Source organism: Dipodomys merriami, unplaced genomic scaffold (genome assembly GCF_024711535.1).
Source record: "Dipodomys merriami isolate MVZ:Mamm:240054 unplaced genomic scaffold, mDipMer1.0.p SCAF_4, whole genome shotgun sequence".
NCBI lineage: Eukaryota > Metazoa > Chordata > Mammalia > Rodentia > Heteromyidae > Dipodomys > Dipodomys merriami.
In genome coordinates this window covers 10,849,202-10,868,561 of record NW_027205603.1, presented here as the reverse complement: position 1 = coordinate 10,868,561, position 19,360 = coordinate 10,849,202, and the positions used below count along the sequence as shown (strand labels likewise).

General features: G+C 39.8%; 1 protein-coding gene across 2 annotated transcripts in view; it reads right to left on the bottom strand.

Annotated features, from left to right (window-relative positions):
- Positions 1 to 19,102, bottom strand: part of Spag6 (sperm associated antigen 6) — a 48,998-nt gene extending 29,896 nt beyond the window's left edge. For both annotated transcript variants that reach the window (XM_069990502.1, XM_069990503.1), the window contains exons 1-4: positions 18,935 to 19,102; positions 18,716 to 18,811; positions 6,540 to 6,706; positions 2,872 to 3,055 (exon numbers count right to left, since the gene is read on the bottom strand). In XM_069990502.1, the coding sequence (XP_069846603.1) occupies positions 2,872 to 3,055; positions 6,540 to 6,706; positions 18,716 to 18,811; positions 18,935 to 18,959 (472 nt within the window). In that variant the 5' untranslated portion in view covers positions 18,960 to 19,102. The remainder of the gene's footprint in view (positions 1 to 2,871; positions 3,056 to 6,539; positions 6,707 to 18,715; positions 18,812 to 18,934) is intronic.
- Positions 19,103 to 19,360: the final 258 nt, after the last annotated feature.

Below are 19,360 nucleotides of genomic sequence, written 5' to 3'. Positions count from 1 at the left end.
GTGGGAGTTAGATTATAGTAAGAAATTGGAATGGGACCCCTAAGTCAGATCCTATTTATGAACTATCATAATTTTAAGGTGGGGGGAATGAAATGGTTATCTGGGGGCAGCTGCCTGATATACTTACTTATCTGTACTGCTGTCCCTCAAAGCTTTTTTGCGTCACTCTGAAATACTCATGTCAGTCTGTAGCATGCCCCTCTGACCTACCAAAACCTTAACTAAATCCACTCAGGTAGACATCTAGCTTCTAACTTAAAACACTGCCTTAGATTTCTCCCTCAACATGGGTTGACAAAATGTCATAAAGTGAACCTATGTGAAAAGGAAACTAGATATAATGGAATTTTAACATATTCATTTTGAATCATTCTAAGTACTGTCACCGTTTCCTTTCCCAGTTTAGTTTCCTATTGCTTTATTTCTATTTTGGCACAATTTTTTTTTTTTTTTTGGTCGATTGTGGGGCCTTAAAGCTGAGCCTGGGCGCTGTCCCTCAGCTCTTCAGCTCAAGGCTAGCAGTCTACCACTTGAGCCACAGCACCACTTCCGGCTTTTTCTGCTTATGTGGTGCTGAGGAATCGAACCCAAGGCCTCATGCATGCAAGGCAAGCACTCCACCACTGAGCCACCTTCCCAGCCCCTATTTTGGCACAATTTTAAGAAAAAAAATTAAATATACCTATGGCAGAGCTTCTCCCTGTTTCTGTGTGTAAGGTTTTCTTGCATATTCTTTCAGGAAGCATTTAGTGGGGCAGTAAGGAATAGGAGCTAATCTGAGCTTGGGAGTCAGACAGATTTAGACTCAAATTCTGATTCTAAGATTTATGCAACTTTAGTCATTCTAAGTTACCCTTTCTTTCTTCATTCTTGAAAGAATAATACCCAAGGGTAACTGCAATCAAAATTAGATAATGCATCTGAAACAATTACACATTCACAAATTCAGACACATAATAATTACTCAATACACAGTAGCTATAATTTTATGCACCAAAAAATATGGAAGTGAAGGAAAATATCTTTTAGTTTAGTACCTTAGTAATACAAATATGTTTTACTTTCTAATTTATGTCCACATAAAAACTCATTAGAGCATAACCGTAATATACAATTTATCCTTTTTAACATTATAATTACCTTTCCATATTACCACATAGGGATCATAATTACCTTTTTGCTTTGCTGCATGAGATTCTATTAAGTGGATTACTATAATTTAACCATTAAATTTAAATCACATGTTTAAGGTGTTTTAATATTAAAACATTACAGTGACATTTTCATTCTGTGAGATTTTTTTTTTCCCTTAGGATGAATTTCCAAGGCAGCCTTTTTAAGACAAGCATAAGCTTTTCCATGACTTACATTAGTTTCATCAAACTCCTTTCTATGTGTTTATATAATTTGTAGTTCATCCTCCAATGTCATAAATATTATTTTATTTTACTATTATTTGAGATAGGGCATTACTATGTTGTCTAGGAGGGCCTCAAACTCATGATCCTCCTGCTTCTGTAGTAATGATTATAGGCCACAATTCCAGCCAAATACTTTTAATATTCAGTACTATATTAATACCTTACATTTACTGAGTATTTGCTAAGTACTGTACATATATTACTTCATTATCCTCACAACAAATCTCTGAAGTAACTACTATCAACCCTCTTGCAGATGAGAAGATGACAGTTCAAAAAGTTCAAAACCGGGGCTGGGAAGGTAGCTCAGCGGTAGAGCGCATGCCTTGCAAGCATGAGGCCCTGGGTTCGATTCCTCAGCACCACATAAGCAGAAAAAGCTGGAAGTGGCGCTGTGGCTCCAGTGGTAGAGCGCTAGCCTTGAGCTGAAGAGCTGAGGGACAGTGCCCAGACCCAGAGTTCAGGCCCCATGACTGGCCAAAAAAAAAAAAAAAAAAGTTCAAAACCCCTGTCCAGAGTGTCTCAGCTGCTAAGTGGTAGTACATGGACTCAAACGCAGATCCTGCCGAAAGCCACCAAAGTCTAAACCACATGGCCACAGTGCTGCTTTGTTCCTCCTCCCCTCCAATCAGCAGATGGAGGAAGACCCTCCAAATGTTTTCAATGTGCTGTTTGTTTACTACTAGCAAAGTTGGTCATTTATGTTTGCCAAGCACTGTGTTTTCATTGTATGTCACTTGATCTTAAGAATGTCTACAAAGTGGTAGTGACTACACAGCTCCCTGTGTATGGTTTATCAATCAAATGTGTTCACACAGATTTCTTCCAAGAGGCCCTGGCCATCCTTGATGACTTACTTTATACTAAGAAGTCAGGCTGTAGGAGAAGGTAACTCCTATTGATTTACTTCCTCCTCCCTCCTTTCTTTCCAACATGCGCTGAATACAAACATTTTCTACCAAGTCACGTCCATTTCTATTCCCTCCACCAGTCTCACTCATGTGGCATGGCTCCTGACTTGGCACACCCTATCATGAATGACAGGGCGAACCCAGTGACCCTTTCAGCCACAATAAATTTCACTAAGTCTGTTTGTTGGCATTGACTGTTTGTCTGTGACAGGAACTCTATGAGGCCCAAGCTGGCCACATATTTATGATCCTCCTGCTTCCGATTCCTGAGTGCTAGGATTACAATGCCACCATGCCTGGCCAGCAAGGCCTTTGAGAACCAACCCAACTCCCTTTCTCCCTCCTCAAACTTCCCTTGGCTAAGATAAAAATTGGCATGTAAAAATATTTTGCAAATGTGCAATGCAAACAACTTGGCTGACATTCAAAACTAATCTCTTACAATCTATAGAACCCCCACCCATGATGTATTAGGCAAACATCTGACAGCTAATGAATCGAAGCTTGAATCATCCTATTTTTCAAATATGCTCCAGTACCTGCATTATGTCTTGCAATGTATCCCAGGGCCCAGGCTGCAGCCTCTTTGACTCCAGGGTCGAAATCTTCCAGGCAGATCACCAGCGTGTCCAGCGCTCCGCAGTCCACGATGGCCTGCGCCAGCTGAGGCGAGTGCTTGCCGACTGCTCGCAGCACAAAGGCCGCTGCTTTCTTGTAGAAACGCTGCCAGGGCAAAGAGAACAAACCCAGAATGAGCTGCGCACTTACATATTCAAAACCTAAAATAGACCAAGAGCAACGTTAAAATGATCTTAATATCATATATATAATATAAATACAAAGGAGGAAAACTATGCTGTGAAACCATTATGTCTACTTGATAGGGTCCCAACTACAGTGCAAACAAGATTGTTTTAAATTGTACTTCAAATGTTTTATGCTGAAGCTTGCATTCAGAAATTGTTCGAAATGTAAACACTGTACTTGGCAAATTCATGACATGAGATGTATCTGCATTCCACTGAACAGTATTGCTTTACCCATGGGAACTCTCAGATCACGTCTAACTAAACTCTCTGTCAACTGACTACTTCATTTCCTTTTCTGGCCCCCAGCCTCGAAGCATGATTGGCCTTTCACCACCTCAACTAATCTTTCTGATGTCCTCAGGTAACCTGAAATAACAACCACATTCCAAGATGTACTTACAATCAGTATGTAAACAGAAAGCAAATCCCTCATTATGTATTTACATGGTAAATAAGTAAGCCAAACAATAGCACAGAGGTTATTTGTCCTCTCAAGAAATGTTTTTATAAAAGAATAAGGGCGAATTGCTATGATGTGAATTTTAAATACTGCCTTGTATTTATTTTTCCTATATAAAAGTCTTATCTGATTTTGGAATGAGAAACAGAAAGCGAAACACAAGCCCTAGCCTGTTTCTCTGTATTGCTAGGAAAATGATTAGAAGCATTGTTTAGTGGTGACAAATGATACAGTAATGGTCTCACAACTTTCTTTCATTAATAAAATCCAATTCATCTCCTACTTGACACTCTGAGTTTCCTTTTCTTGCAGTGACTACTGAGATATAACCAGGTGACTACAACACCTGCTTTGAGAGCTTTCTATTTACTTAGGCTAAAATTCTGGCACAATAAAAATTATAGCAAGAAGAGAAAGTAAATCAAGTGTATTTTAACCTGTTATATCTAAGAAGTGGATATATATTGCTAATATAAGAAACTAGTACTGATGTGTTGATGTGACATATTTTCCTTAGTTTCCTGATATGTCAATAACTCAATTAGTATAGAATCCTAAAATAGTTTTACATGAGTGCTTTTCTTCTAATTGTGGAAAACGAATAGTGAGACATTTCTTGTACAGCACATTAATGTGTTAAATTAATTAATTTCTTGGACATACATCACCTTAGGCTCATTAAGGTAATGAGCATAACTGTTCTTCATAGCTGTTAAATTTACAGTTTATGGGTACCACCAGAGACAACTAACTACAGTGCTCAGAATTCATACCTTCTGATCAAAGTCTTTCTCCTATTTTTTATTTTACTCAAATTCCTTATGTTCATTTGTCCTTTTCCTCACCAAAAGATTTGCCTTTAGGGGGAAAAAAGGCAAAGCAAAACCACAGGACTTTGTACCTCATAAAGAGGAGATTAAATCTCCTGTGAGAAATTACTTAAAGGCTGGGAGGGGAAGGAGAGGGGCTTGTGAATACTGCTTTGTGTGCTCACTGCCTCCAAAATTTGCTGCCTCATATTTTTTGTCTCTTGACAACTAATATAACACTCATTCGTACTTAGAAAACTTTGACTGGAACTTTTTATGTGAGATACAAAAACACACAGGAAAGGGTGCCAGTCCAAGAGGAAGAATGTCTAAACAGTATTTGAGAAAGAAGGAACATCTCTGAGAAAAATAAGCTTTCCTTATAGAGAAGCATTAGTAGATGACACTCGAGTCAATAACAATACAATATTTTGCACAATGAAGACTTTTTGAAATTCTGGTTAAAATTTTATATATCATAAAATTTTTCACTATAGTCATTGTAAAACATACAATTCAATGGCATCTAGTATATTTGCAGTGTGCACAACTATCACCGCTCTCTAGCTCCAAAACCTTTCCATCATCCCAATAAGAAACGCCAGTAAACTAAGTAGCCATCCTCTAACACCCACCTTCTTCCTCAGCCCCTGCTGTGTCTGTGGATTTGCATATTAAGAATGGTTCAAATACATGGGCTCATACAATAGGTAACCTTTTGTGTCTAGCATCTTTGACTTGTCATATTTTTAAGAATCAGCCATGTTGTACCATTCACCAGTACTTTGCTCCTTTTTGTGACAGAATAATAGTCCATTGTATGAACATACAATATTTTGCTTATCCATTCATCTGTTGTTGGTGGACTTGGGCTGCTTCCACCGTTTGGCTATTGTGAGTGCTGTCACTCTGCACATCTCTGTGGACTTTTGTTTGAGCTGGGTTTCATTCCTCCTGGGTACACGACTAGGAGGTGAACTGCAGAGTCATGTGGTAACACCAGGTAATTTGCTGCCAGCTGGCCAGCCTGCCAAACGGTTTTCACAGCAGTTGTACCATTTAAATTCCTGCCAGCCTTATGTGAGGATTCCGGTTTCTCCATATCTTCCCAACACTGATTTTCTGGGTGTTTTTTGTTTTGTTTTGTTTTACTTTTTACTATGGCCACCCAAGTAGGTATGAATTAAGATTGTGGTTTTTATATGCATTTCTTACTGACTAATGCCGTTAACTTTTTGTATGCTTCCTGACCATTTGTAGAGAGTCTTTAGAGAAATATCTATTCAATCCATTTGCCTGTTTTTCAAATTATGTTTTTTAATACATAAATAAAGGAAGACATATGCCTTCGGTATGAAAACCTAGCTGAAGAGAATAGCTTTCCATAGCAATTGTAGAAACCAAACAGGGAGCACTGTATAAACTACAGACTAGCACTAGATAGAGAGAACATTGGGGGCATTTTACAGAGTACTTAAAAAAGTTGGCATTTGCCCAATGCCTGTGGCTCACACCTGTAATTTCAGCTACTCAGGAAACTGAGATCTGAGGATGGCAGCGAAAGCCAGACGGGCAGAAAAGTCCAAGAGACCCATCTCCAATTAACAAAAAAAAAGGGAGGGGGCTGGAAATGGAGCTGTGGACTCAAGTGGTAGAGCAGCTTTGAATGGAAAAAGCCAAGTGAGGGCACCAGGCCCTGTACCATGCTTGTTTATTAATACTAAATGCTTTCTCAAACTTTCCATTGAACACATTCCCTCCTTTTGGCTGTTTCTTTAGGCTGTCTCACTCTCCTCACTAACCACATTTCATCTGGATATAATGATTGCTGAAAGCAACTGTTTATTTGCCTCAAGGCCCTGCAATCTTCTTTAAGATAGATACTATAACTTTGTTTAAAACTTACAGATTTCCCTTTAAAACATTCAATAGGCTGTCTTGTTCATCGGCAACTCATCCCTGCAGCAAAAATATTCTAAAGATATTATTATGCACAGTTCAGAGAAATTGAGGTTGTATTATATCCTCATCATTCTAATGCCCACAGGCTTTGCAGCTGGGCCCAAACTTTTTTAAAATCTAAAACCAAAAAGTCACATTACTTTTTTTTCTTTTTAAAGAATTCTTACGTTCTGTTCTGCCAATGAATAGACAAGCTGCGGAAGAATGTCTCCCTTTACAACTGCTTCTGCTAAATCATCGTTATAATTGGCCAGTCTCCCGAGAGCCAAAGCTGCAGTCTGTTGAATTGTAGGGACCACATCCAGAAGAAGAGGTCTCAATAAAGACATCACACCTGGGTTACATCAGGAAAAACAGAAGTCAGGAAAATTTAAATTTGAAAGCAGACATACAATCCAACAAATATGCAGGTGAGAAAATTAGGAATTAGAAAATCAGTACACACACACACACACAGAGGGCAATGTGACACACACCTTTAATCTCAGTACTAGGGAAGTGAGTCAGGTGGATAGAGAGTTAAGAAGCCAGTCAGATACACAGTAAAACTAAACCCAAAATCGAATGGGATATTTAGGAAGCATTTAACTGGCCAAGACACAAAAATCATATAAGCTATAATATTAAATCAGCAGCATAACATAAAAATAAAAAGGCTTCATTTAGATCAGAATATAAAATTTTCATGCAGCAATAACTATGTCACAATGAGGTTGTCATGTGGAATGTAGATAAGTTGCAGGCTTCCCTCGGCCTTTGTAAATCTTGTCTTTTAAGCCTCATTTCAGGTGTTCTCAAAGAAATCTTACACTTCAGTTTAGAAATTTTATTAGGATTTCTCCCAGAGCTGAGAAAGCTAAGATGGCTCTGCTAGGAACTCCTATGCATGAATATTATCTCCAAATAAACTCCTTGAGATAAAGAAGTACAATGTCTTACGAACTCTCATATTTGTTCTAGGATTGAAAACAGAGTAAGTATATCACTATCACCACCACCACAATACAGCAGCTTATATTGATCAAGTTGTCCACGACTACTAAATGGTAGAGAAATGTTAGAACTCAGCATTCTAATGATGTCTGGATTCTTGACAATTACTAAATTAAAAATATGCATTAAAAATTGAAGAGTAGCAGCAGGAAGACATAAGAATTGCATTGTAGTTATTTTTACTGGAGATTCCAACTCTATATCAAATTTTGACTTACTATTAATGTATGCAAAAGAGCCAATTGCTATTTCTGCTTTAATAATACAGTGGGAATGACAGGTAATGACAGATTTCCAACTGGAACAAAGTGCCCTTAACTTTCTAGACTTTACCCAATTTACCCCAGTTTATTAAGCATGGTATCATCACATCCTTTAAAAACACATCCTGGTCATACATAAAAGCAAACATTACCAATAGTCTTTTATCACTAAATCTAGAAATATATAAAGCTACTCCTTACCTGAAAAAAAAAGAAAAAAAGTATAATATTTTGAAATTAGACCAAAATAAGAGCAATAATACTACCAAATACAAAGCAGAAAACACTTATGCTTATCACAGATACATTTAACAATGTGATTATTTAGTGCTCAGTTTTATGCCTGCACTGGCTTGCTCCTTTCATCTTCTATAGGCCACTTTATGGGGTGTGGGGCCATAGCCCATGCTCATCTCATGTTCACAGACTCTTATTACTTTATCATCTAAACTTTTTGTTTTTTTTTTTTGTTTTTTGTTTTTTGTTTTTTGTCGGTCATGGGGCCTGAACTCTGGGCCTGAGCACTGTCCCTCAGCTCTTCAGCTTAAGGCTAGTGCCCTACCACTTGAGCCAAAGCACCACTTCCAGCTTTTTCTGTTTATGTGGTGCTGAGGAATCAAACCCAGGGCCTCATGCATGCAAGGCAAGCACTCTACCACTGAGCCACCTTCCCAGCCCTCATCTAAACTTTTTGATGGAGATAACTGAAGTCTCACAACAAAGAGATTAAGGCACAGAACAAGGTATCTACCAATACACAGATGTTTCTGGAAAGTTGGGTTTCAAGCAATTTGTTGGTCTCCTCTTTGCATTTTGCTATTTTGCTGTGATGAAACATGAGAAACACACAAAAGTTGCCATTTTAACCTTTTTCAAATGTACAATTCAGTTCCATAAACTCCCAAATCCAGTGTTATATATGAAGGCCTTCAAACTGTTTTCCACAGTTGCTATGCTATTTTATGCTTCCATTAGGAAAGTTTACTTTTCCTACATTCTCACTAAACCATTTTCCTTACATACTTTTTAATATTTTTTATTTATCTTTTTTGGTGCCAGTTCTGGGGCGTGAACTCAGGGCCTTGGTGCTAACCCTGTGCTTTTATGCTCAAAGTTAGCATTCTATCACTTGAACTACAGCTCCCCTTTTGAATTTTTGGTGTTTAATTGGAGATAATAGTCTCATGGACTTTCCTGTCTTGGCCAAATCATGATCCTCAGATCTCAGCTTCCTGAGTAGCTAGAGTTTACAGGCTGTGGGCCACTGGCACCCAGCTATTTTCCTTAAAAAAAAAAAAAAAAAGACAGGATCTCCAGGAATGTGAAGTAATGTTCCATTGTGGTTTTTATTTGTATTTCCTTTTTTTTTAGTTTAATTTTTTAATTGTGAAAATACCGTACAGAGGGGTTACAATTACATGGGCAAGATAATGAGTACATTTCTTATCAAGCATTGTTGCCTCCTCCTTTGTTTCCCCTTCCCGTCCCTTCCCATCTCCCCCCCTTTCCCATGCCCCTACTTCCCCTCCCCTTTATTTGTATTTCCTTAATGTTAAAAATGTTGAGCATCTTCTCATGTGCTCACTTGGATGTGGTATGTCATTTTTGGAGAAAAGTATGTCAAGTCGTTTGTGCCTTTTTTAGTAAGGTTTTATTTTTGCCATTTTTGTCAAGTATTACTTATTATCATAATGAACATGCACCACTTTCATTAAGATAGAACAACACTAAGGAATAAAGCTAAATGTGTTATCATATATTAAAAGTGTCATAATAAATGTGCTACTGAGGCTAAAAAATAGAAAATATGCTTAAAATAGCTTTTCTTCCCCACTTGCTACTTTTATGAGAAAGCAGTAGCTTGTTGTCTTCTGAAATAAATTGGGAAATCAGTCTATAAAGGGGTTATTTATATGGGATATTTAAAATTAAACCTCACAATCTCTGAACTATTATGTTAAGAATTTTTTAATGAGTTAATATATTTAGGGTTGTAAAAATAGTTAACTTACATGCTTATGAGTTGCAGAACTTAGCTAATCTACCACAAATCTCTCAGGTTTGGAATAATTCAGTTTACAATTTAGAAAATATGTGCCCCTTCAGAATGATATTTTACTCATCTATATAGTCAAATTGTATGTTTTCTCGGTATTTTTACTGTATTTTCCTCCTATTCCTGTGTCCAATATTAAACAAGTTTTTTTGCTCTATCACAATTCTCCAATATTTAGTTCAGACAATGATAAGAAATGTACTTATTATCTTGCCCATCTAATTGTAACTCCTCTGTACAGTATTTTCACAATTAAAATAATAATAATAAAGTTCTAAACTTAAAAGATGAAATGTCCCTTTGAAATACATTTGTTTGAATAATCTTATTGCTTTGAATAAGGTCCTTTTTACTTTAGGAAAAAAACTTTTCAAAAATATTGCCCCAAACATTTAGTTCCTAAATTGCTACCTCTTATATACAGTGAGCATGGACACTATGATTTTTTTATGGGCTTTTTGTTGCTTTGTTGTTGTTGCTTGTGCCAGTACTAAGGCTTGAATTTAGGGCTTGGGCATCGTCCCTTAGCTTTTTTGCTCAACATTAGCACTCTAGCACTTGAGTCATACCTCCGCTTCTGGCTTTCTAGTGATTAAATGGAGATAAAAATCCCTTAAGTTTTAAAAAAAAAAAATCCCTTAAGTTTGTCTGCCCAGGCTGGCTGTGAACTATGATCCTCAGATTTCAGACTTGTAAGTAGCTAGGATTACACAAATGAGCCACCAACAGCTGGCTGATATTTTGTTATTCTAATTGTATTTATAGGGGTAAGGATGTAGCCCAGTGGTAGAGAACTTGCCTAGCATGTCCTATACCTGGGTTTGATTCCCAGTCCCACAATCAACTAACTAATCAGTAAACAGCTTGTCTTGAAAATACAAAAATGTAAAGAAGATTGTATAAAAACTAAGAGAGAAAGGAAATGAATAAAGTAAAAAAGGGAGGGCAAGAGCAGTAAAGAGAGAAAATACAGAAATATATATGACATAAAACGAAATTCCTTTCTGCCTGTTCACTACGAATCCACAGAAATATATATGACATAAAACAAAATTCCTTTCTGCCTGTTCATTAAGAATCCACAGTCTATGGTGAATGAATGAATGAAAATTAGTAAGCGTCCATAGATAACATTACCTGTACGCTGGTTTAGGCCTCTAAATGAGTTCATGACAGCACTGGGTTTTCTTCTGACAACACATTAAGAACAAAATTGAGGGTCAGGATGTGGCTCAATGGTCAGAGCACAGGTTCAATTTCCAGCATTGCAAACAAAAAAATAAAGCAAGTGCTGGTGACTTACACCCTTAATCCCAGCTACTCGGGAGACTGAGATCTGAGAAGCAAGGTTCAAAGCCAGTCTGGTTAGACAAACCCTTGAGACTTTTTCAACTAACCACCAACAACAACAAACCAGAAATGGAGATGTGGTTGAAGTGGTAAAAATACCAGCTGTGAGCAAAAACGCTAAGCAGGAGCACAGCTCTTTTCCAATAGGATCCTAAAGCAAAAAATCCTGATCTTGTTTAAACTTTTCCAAATGATTTACATTACTGCTAAAGTCATCTTTCTAAAGTACAAAATGGCTCTAATTCCTTTCTTTAATAACCCTTCAAAGGCTTTCCATTTATTTAAAAAGAAGTTCCACCTTCATCTGAAGGCCTTGAGGATTAGGACCTCCAGTTGATGTTCTTCTACCCCTCAAAGCCTCCCTGCTTTTCCACATCATGTCCTCTTTTTTTTTTTTTTTTGGTCCAGTCATGGGGCCTGAACTCTGGGCCTGGGCGCTGTCCCTCAGCTCTTCAGCTCAAGGCTAGCGCTCTACCACTTGAGCCACAGCACCACTTCTGGCTTTTTTCTTTTTGCTTATGTGGTGCTGAGGAATTGAACCCAGGGCCTCATGCATGCAAGGCAAGCACTCTACCACTGAGCCACCTTCCCAGCCCCATCATGTCCTCTTGGTTGGAATGCACTTCCATCTGGCTAACTCGGAGTAAATTAAGTAATACCTACTCCTCTGCTCTTGAACAGCACCCTTCATCCTGAAGTGGCTGACCTTCGTGCCACCAGTAATTTACTCATCTATCTCTCTCCAGGAACACTTAAGCCACTTCAGCACAGGGACTATTCCTTTTAGATGCGAGATCAGCGTCTAAGCTTTCATATAGCACTTGGACACATTTAACAAATGTCCATTGAATAATGATTGAACCAACTGTGAAAATTAATGTGCAATTTTCTCTCTTTTCACATCTGTTTTAGTTAAAAAACAACACAGATACTATCACATTCACAGTTATTTTCTCTTTGGGTATAAAGTATAAGGAATATGAATGGCACTATTTTAAGTTCATAAACTGTAAGGAATTCAAAAAGAACATGTAAACCGTTCTTTCACCTAAAACCACCCCCATGCAGACATAATTCTATTTTAATTCGAAAGGCTCAATTTCTTTTTCTTGATACTGGGAATTATCCCCAAGGCCTCCACTTGAGCTATGTCTCAGCCCTTTGGTTTTGGATTTGCATTTACTTGTGTGTGTGTGTGTGTGTGTGTGTGTGTGTGTGTGTGTGTGTGTGTGTGTGTGTGATGGGGCTTACGTGTGTGTGGGGGGGGGGTGAACTTGGGGCCTGGGCACTCTCCCTGAGCTCTTTCACTCAAGGCTAGTGCTCTACCACTTTGAGCTACAGCTCCCCTCCAGGTTTTCTGGTGGTTAATTGGAGGTAAATCTCAGGGACATTTTTGCCTGGGCTGGCTTTAAACTGCACTACTCAGATCTCAGCCGCCTGAGTAGCTAGGATCACAAACGTGAGCCACCGGTTCCTGGCTAGTTTTTTGTTTGTTTGTTTGTTTGTTTGTTGTTTTGTTGGTTATGAGGCTTAAACTCTGGGCCTGGGTGCTGTCCCTGAGCTCTTCAGCTCAAGGCAAGTGCTCTACCACTTGAGACATAGCACTACTTCCGGTTTTCTGGTGGTTAATTGGAGATAAGAGTCTCACAGACTTTCCTGCCCTGGGCTGGCTTTGAACCTCAATCCTCAAATCTCAGCCTCCTGAGTAGCTAGGATTATACGTGTGAGCCACTGGTACCCGGCTTTGCTTTCATTTTTGAAACAGTTTTACTTACTTTGCCTGGGCAGAGATCCTCAAGATCCTCTGATACAACAGCTGAACTTTTCTAAATTAGTATTGTCTTCTACTAAAGTCATGCCTACCACACTCATCTGACTACAGGTGATTAGGACATCTAGGAAGAAGGTAGCACAGAGAAATAAGACAATACAACAAGTACCTGCACCATGAATTTTCACAGGTCACATTTGAATAGGAAATATTTGGAAGGCAATTAATTTTTTTTAACTCTGTCACAGGGCCTTGGGTTCAGTCTTTAGGACCAAACCAAAAATCTGTCTACCTTTGTGCCAACTGAATCTCTTATTCATACTTCACCTTCTTAAAAGATTTTTGAGGTAATTTATATTTATACATGGTGTAGCACATGGTTAGCATGTCAGAGGTCCTAGGTTCAGTCCCCCAGCACATGTGCCTGTACACAGACACACATGAAAACACAACATGGATGAAGAGATAACAATTAATAGGCATGTATTGTGGAAGGAGATGTATAATTATATCAGAATCATAGGTTATGGGTATTACCATAACTGAGCTCTGAAACACTGAACTTCCTGGAAATAAAGGACAAAGAGAAATAAAAGGAAATAGGAACAAATACTTTTACCTAAAATGGCATACTTTGCAGCTACATGGAGATATAATAGCAAATATTCATGGAATAAATAACACCTTTACAGAAAAGAACAGGATCCATATCTTCATTTATAGACTTAAGGAAGCAAGCTGTGGGAAAAGTGAAGGGTCTCTTTTTAAAAATAATCCCTCAACTAAAAAAAATACATGTTGTAAACTAAGCATGGTGGCACACACCTGTAAAACCCAACCTAGACCACAGAAAGAGACTGTGTCTGAAAACAAACACCATATTAAAGTAAGTCTGTAAATACTTCCATGGAAAAAAAATAATATAGTCTACTTCAAGAATGATTTACTTAAAACAGGTATAAAACTTAAAATATTTAGAAAAGTGGGTAGATAAACTTCATTTGTAGACACACACATGTTCATGCACTATACACACACACACACACACACACACACACACACACACACACACACACACACACACACACACACACACTAAATATCAGTTGCTTTCAGCTAAACTTTAAAAGAGCCAGAATGAAAAATATTTAATATTGAGCCAACTATACTAGAAAGCATGAAGCATGGAAATAGCAAAAACAACAATTCACTTTAAATACTGAAAAGCCGGGCTTGTAATCACCAGGGCCAGCCCAGTCACCACAGCAAGGCTAGATTTCTCAGAATGTGACCCAGGACACATTTCCTAGGGCCACCAAGACTACACAGTGAAATCTCAGTGCTGCCTGCGCTGGACAAGGAAAAGTACCTCTGACCAAGCATGCATGAATAAAAACCAAGGAGGGGAAATGTTGTACAGAGACTTCCACTGGCCAACCAACAAAACTCAAGGGTTCTAAAAAATCAGTGGATGTTGGAACATCTTCATATATACTAGTACTGGAGTCCCTTAAGTAGAATTTTTTTTCATTTCTTATTTTCACAAATAAATCAAGGTTATTGTGTAAAAAAAGAAAAAAAACCTCAAAGGTTCTTAGTAATGTGCTCCCAGGGCAAACTGATCACTCAGGGCTCAGAATTCGTCTCTCTAGATTTGTCTCTGCTAGATCCAGGTGGGTTATCAGTAGGACAACTGGTTGAAGTAGTGTCTTGGTTCTCAACTCCCAGCTGATTACGGGTCCTGTCCCACCCCAAGTGCTTTTAAAAAGCTCCAGGTTTGCCAAGCACTAGTGGCTCACATCTATAATCCTAGCTACTCAGAAGGCTGAGATCTGAGGATGGCAGTTCAAAGCCAGCCCAGGCAGGAAAGTCTATGAAAAGCTTATCTCCAACTGACTACCAAAATGCAGGAAGTAGAGCTGTGGCTCAAGTAGCAGAGTGCTAGCCTTGAGCAAGGAAGCTCAGACACAGCACTCAGAGCCTGTCCCTGAGTTCAAGCCCCAGGACCAACACAACAAAGAACAACAACAAAACCCTCCTGGTTTGGTAAGATTTTTCTTGTGATCTAGAGAAGCCTAAGAGCCTCTAGGACTCTGAGACCAGCTTAAACTCTGAAGACCACTCCTACTCACTTATACCTCCAGGATGTACCAGTTAAAGTTCTTCAAAGCTGGCTCCCCTCAAATTCCCATTATCCTTCTCAAGGAGAGCTCAAAAGTCACCACATTTCACAACTTTTGGATAATCACTGCTACTGAAAAGCCTAAACAGGGGACTTGTTAATATCAACGTTCATGAGGAACTTCTAGCACCATCTAGAAATAATTTTCTAATAATTTTCATGAAAAGAGAACAAGATCAGATAGAAATTGAGAAACTAGTTCTGGAATGACTGACCAAGAGGATGGCAGCTTGAGGGCAAAAGGTCTTAATAATCTAGACATAGTGATGTACGCCTGTGATCCCAGTTACATAAGGAGGCTAGAGGTAGGATGATTTCCTTGTTTGAGGCTAGCCCTGGGCAAAATGTGGAACCCTACCTGAAAAAAAAAAAAAACAACAACAAAAACTAGAGCAAAAACGGGATGAGATTTGACTCCAATAATAGAGCACCCGTCTAGCAAGTCCTGGAATTCAAACCCCAATATGGCAAGGCAAGGAAAGGAAAGGAAAAGAAAAGAAAAAGAACTATTAAGTTACTTTACCATAAATGCACTTCTCTAACCTTCTTTGGGCTTAAGTAGTGTTCTACTGCACTTGCTTGCCTAAGCCGTTATAACAATTTCAATTTATTTTCCTTTCTTTGCCTTTTTGAGACAGTGTCTTCACTACGCAGCCCAAACCAGCCCCAAGCTCGCGATCTTTCTGCCTGAGCTCCTGAGGGTTGGGATTTCACTACCAAACTTGTTCAATCTTAAATTTGTAATACAAATGACTACTCTGTCCTTCACTACTAAATATTTACTAATAAGAATTGTGCTAGGCCTGGGATGCATGCTGAGTGAGGAAATGAGAAACTAAATGCTTATCATTGTGCTAAACACTGTGAAAGAGAAGCAGTAGTAGAAAGAGCATCATTAAGGCTCAGAGGAGGCTTTTCCATTTCAGTATTCTGAGGAACTAAACAATGTGAAGATTTGGATTTGTTTGCTCCAGACATATGATTTTAAATCATTTTATACCAACAACCCTTATTGATTATTTTCTTGAACCCTAGACACATAACATTACCTAAATCAGCACCATGGTTTCATATACAGATGCATAATAAAAGGACTGTGTCAACTTCATAATTCTACTTCTGGAAATGTGCTTAAGTACTGATTTGCCATGTTTTACTGCATTTTTAGGTAAAATGTTATAGAACAAATATAAATAGTTAAGAAAAGGGTGTTTTATGTAAACTGAACAGTTTAAAAATAGTTTTGAGTTTTTGTTAGTTTGCTTTAGACTTCCTAAACAGGCCTAAGAGTGGCCTAGTATCCAATGTACCACAAAACATGTTTCTTATATTTAATAAGTAACTATCTCCAATTGCTGGAAATATATAATTGGTAAAGGTAACAACGCATTATCTATCTCTACTATTACAGCCATATGTGGTTTTTTATTCTGAGAGGGGAAGTATCAAAATTCATTTTTAAATTACTGCAAGATGTAATGTTTCAAATATATATAGTTTGAGGGCACTCATTAGATGTTTTAATGCTTTCATATGTTCTTTTTACTCAGGAGGAATCAAACCACAACTTAAAACCTAAGGTTACACAGTTTTCTCTAGCAATCATTTTGATTAAAAATTAAACTTATTATTTTCCAACTACTTTAAAGAAGAGGTTTCAATACTTTCTTTTGCTTTAGCAGTGATTTTGGACATCTTCAGACAGGCAGATTTTCTCATTAGCACATCAAAAACATAATGAGAAACTTCAGAAAATGAAAATACAATAAAATTCCATTGATAATCTTCATTTCCCTTCACATGAAATGATTCAAATTTCATAACAAGAGAATTACCATTTATCATGGTTTTCTATATTGAAAATGTTCTTCATATTATTCTAGACTATAAAACTTATTTAAACTGTATATAGCAAGGGATTGTTATAAACCTCTGCAAAATCTTCTCAGATATGTAGACAATAAGTCAAAATCAAGAGTAAAATGCACTAGCAACTTACATTACCAAAATGAAGGCACTTGTCTGAGAAAAATTTGGTTGCAATACATAATTGATACACACTGTGGCTACATAACAAAACAATATCATTTTACAGGGACAAGATGTTAGAAATAGATGATTATTTTTGGTCACATTCAGGAATAGCAGGAGGTAGTGCTTTTACAATAATGGCTATGATATATAATGGAATATAAAATTATACACACTGAAACACAAGTATAACAGAGGAAATTTTAATAAGGACAATGAAATCTTATCTGTTTGTGACATTATACTCAATTGCAAGATACTAAAAGTACCAGACTCTCTCCTATTACTCCTTACAACTACACATTAATCTACAATTACCTCAAAATGTAAAAGAGTTTTAAAGATAAATGCTTTTTCCATTCTAAATGTTTCTTCCACCTCTACCAATGAAAACACTGAATGAATACTCTCAGTGACAAAAAATTACCACATATGCAGTAATAATTCCCCTCAAAGAAACCCATAGTAAACATTAAGTCTAGCTATTCTTGCTTTGAGTATATTCTCCATTTATTTTGGTGGTATGTAAATTAGTGACAAAGATCTTATCCTACAAGCTGAAAGTTTATTTTTACACCCTATATATATATATATGGATAAAACATGACATTTTAATAAATACATATATAAACAAATTGCAACCATTTCATTCTGATTCTTTGAGTGAATTCCCTCTTAAAATATATGCACTTCCTCTATACAATTTTAAAACTATATAGTTGTATTACACAGCAGTTACCCGTGACACATTTTTCAAAGTGCAATGTAAGTGGAAATCTTCATGGGTTTTTGTTCTGGAATTTTCCATATATAGCTCTATACAATATTATATAGCAGCTATCTATCTATCTCTCTTGAGTTAATGTACATATTGTAGGGGGGGTTCACTGTGGTATTTGCATATGTGCACACAGTGTACTCTGAACAAATTCACCTCTCTCCACCATATTCTAAATTCAAGATTTCTCAAGATAGTATTGATAGCTCCCTTACAATGGAAGTGGTAGAATCATCCTAATCCAAAAAGGGAGGATGGGCTGACTCCCCTCTCCCGCTTTCTTTTCTCCCTTCTTCCTTCCTCCCTTCCTCCTTCCCTCCCCACCCGCCTCCCCTCTCTTTTCCCTGAATGGAAGGAAGAGAACCACTAGGCTTTTTCACACAGCCGGGTCTTTACCCTGCTCGGAATCCCCTGGCCCAGACTCCAGCACACCATCCGCTTTTCCCTAACCAGCCCAACACGTCTGGGATTTCTTTGCTGTGAGGAAGTCGAAGGTGATCCAAGACGGGGTGACAGGCCGACGCACCCGGACAAAACGGCTTCCCATCCACGTAAAATGACCTCCAGGCAGTCATTTCGCGTGGCCTTGATTTTCAGCCAGACAGTGAAGGCAGGAAGGACGGACCTGGGGCCGCTCAGCCCCGGGGCCCATCCCGCGAAGACCCGAATGCTTCCACCCGCAGGCTGGGCGGTGGGTTGGAGGCACTTAAGCGAGACTCCCTTCTCGGGGTCCCCATCCCGCAGCTGGCCGGGAGCGGGGAGGCCGGGATCTGGGGCCACGGGCGGGCCCGGGGGTCCGGGGACCCGGACGCGGGGCCGGGGCGCCGCGAGGCGCGGGTGGAGGAGAGGCGGGGCTGAGGGCGCGGGAGTGCGGGGCTGGGGGGGGGGGGGGTGCGCGTCGGCACGCGTGCGGGCTCACCCGCGTTCTGCAGTGTCTCGATGTTTTGGGGTCTGGTCGCCAGCTCCGCCACCATCTGCACGAACTGGGTGCGAGCCTTTTGGTACTGCTCGAACACTGGGGGGGAGGGGAGAGAGAGTCAGTGGGGGGGGGGGGGTCCTGCCCGTCGAGGGGGCGCCCCGCCGCCAGCTCCGCTGCCCCGTCGGGGGGGTGGGGGCGCCCGGCCCGCCGCGCCCCTACCTTGCAGCACCTGCCTCTGACTCATGGCGCCCGCGATCGCTGTCCGCCCCGCACCTCCCGGGGGCAACGAGGTGCGGCGACGCGGCTGGGCTGCGGGTCTGCGGGGGAGGCGATCGCCGCCACAACGCCGGGTCTCAGACCGGAGCCGTTCCTCTGTGTACCCGCGTCTCCCGGGCAACCGACCGGAACCGGAACGCCGCCGTCTCGCGGCAACGGCCAGGGCCGGGCGTGACGTCACGGCCGCGGTCCCGGGGCCGCCCGCGCGGGGGGCGGCGCCCGCACGGCCAGACTCCTCCCCGCCCCCGGGAGGCGAGGGGATGTCAGGGGAAGGGGAGCTGGGGGGACTCCGCCGCCGGGGGTTCCCCCGCGCATCACCCCAGTCAGACGGCCGTGAAGGTCACGCTCCGTCGAGTGTCACTCCCCGAG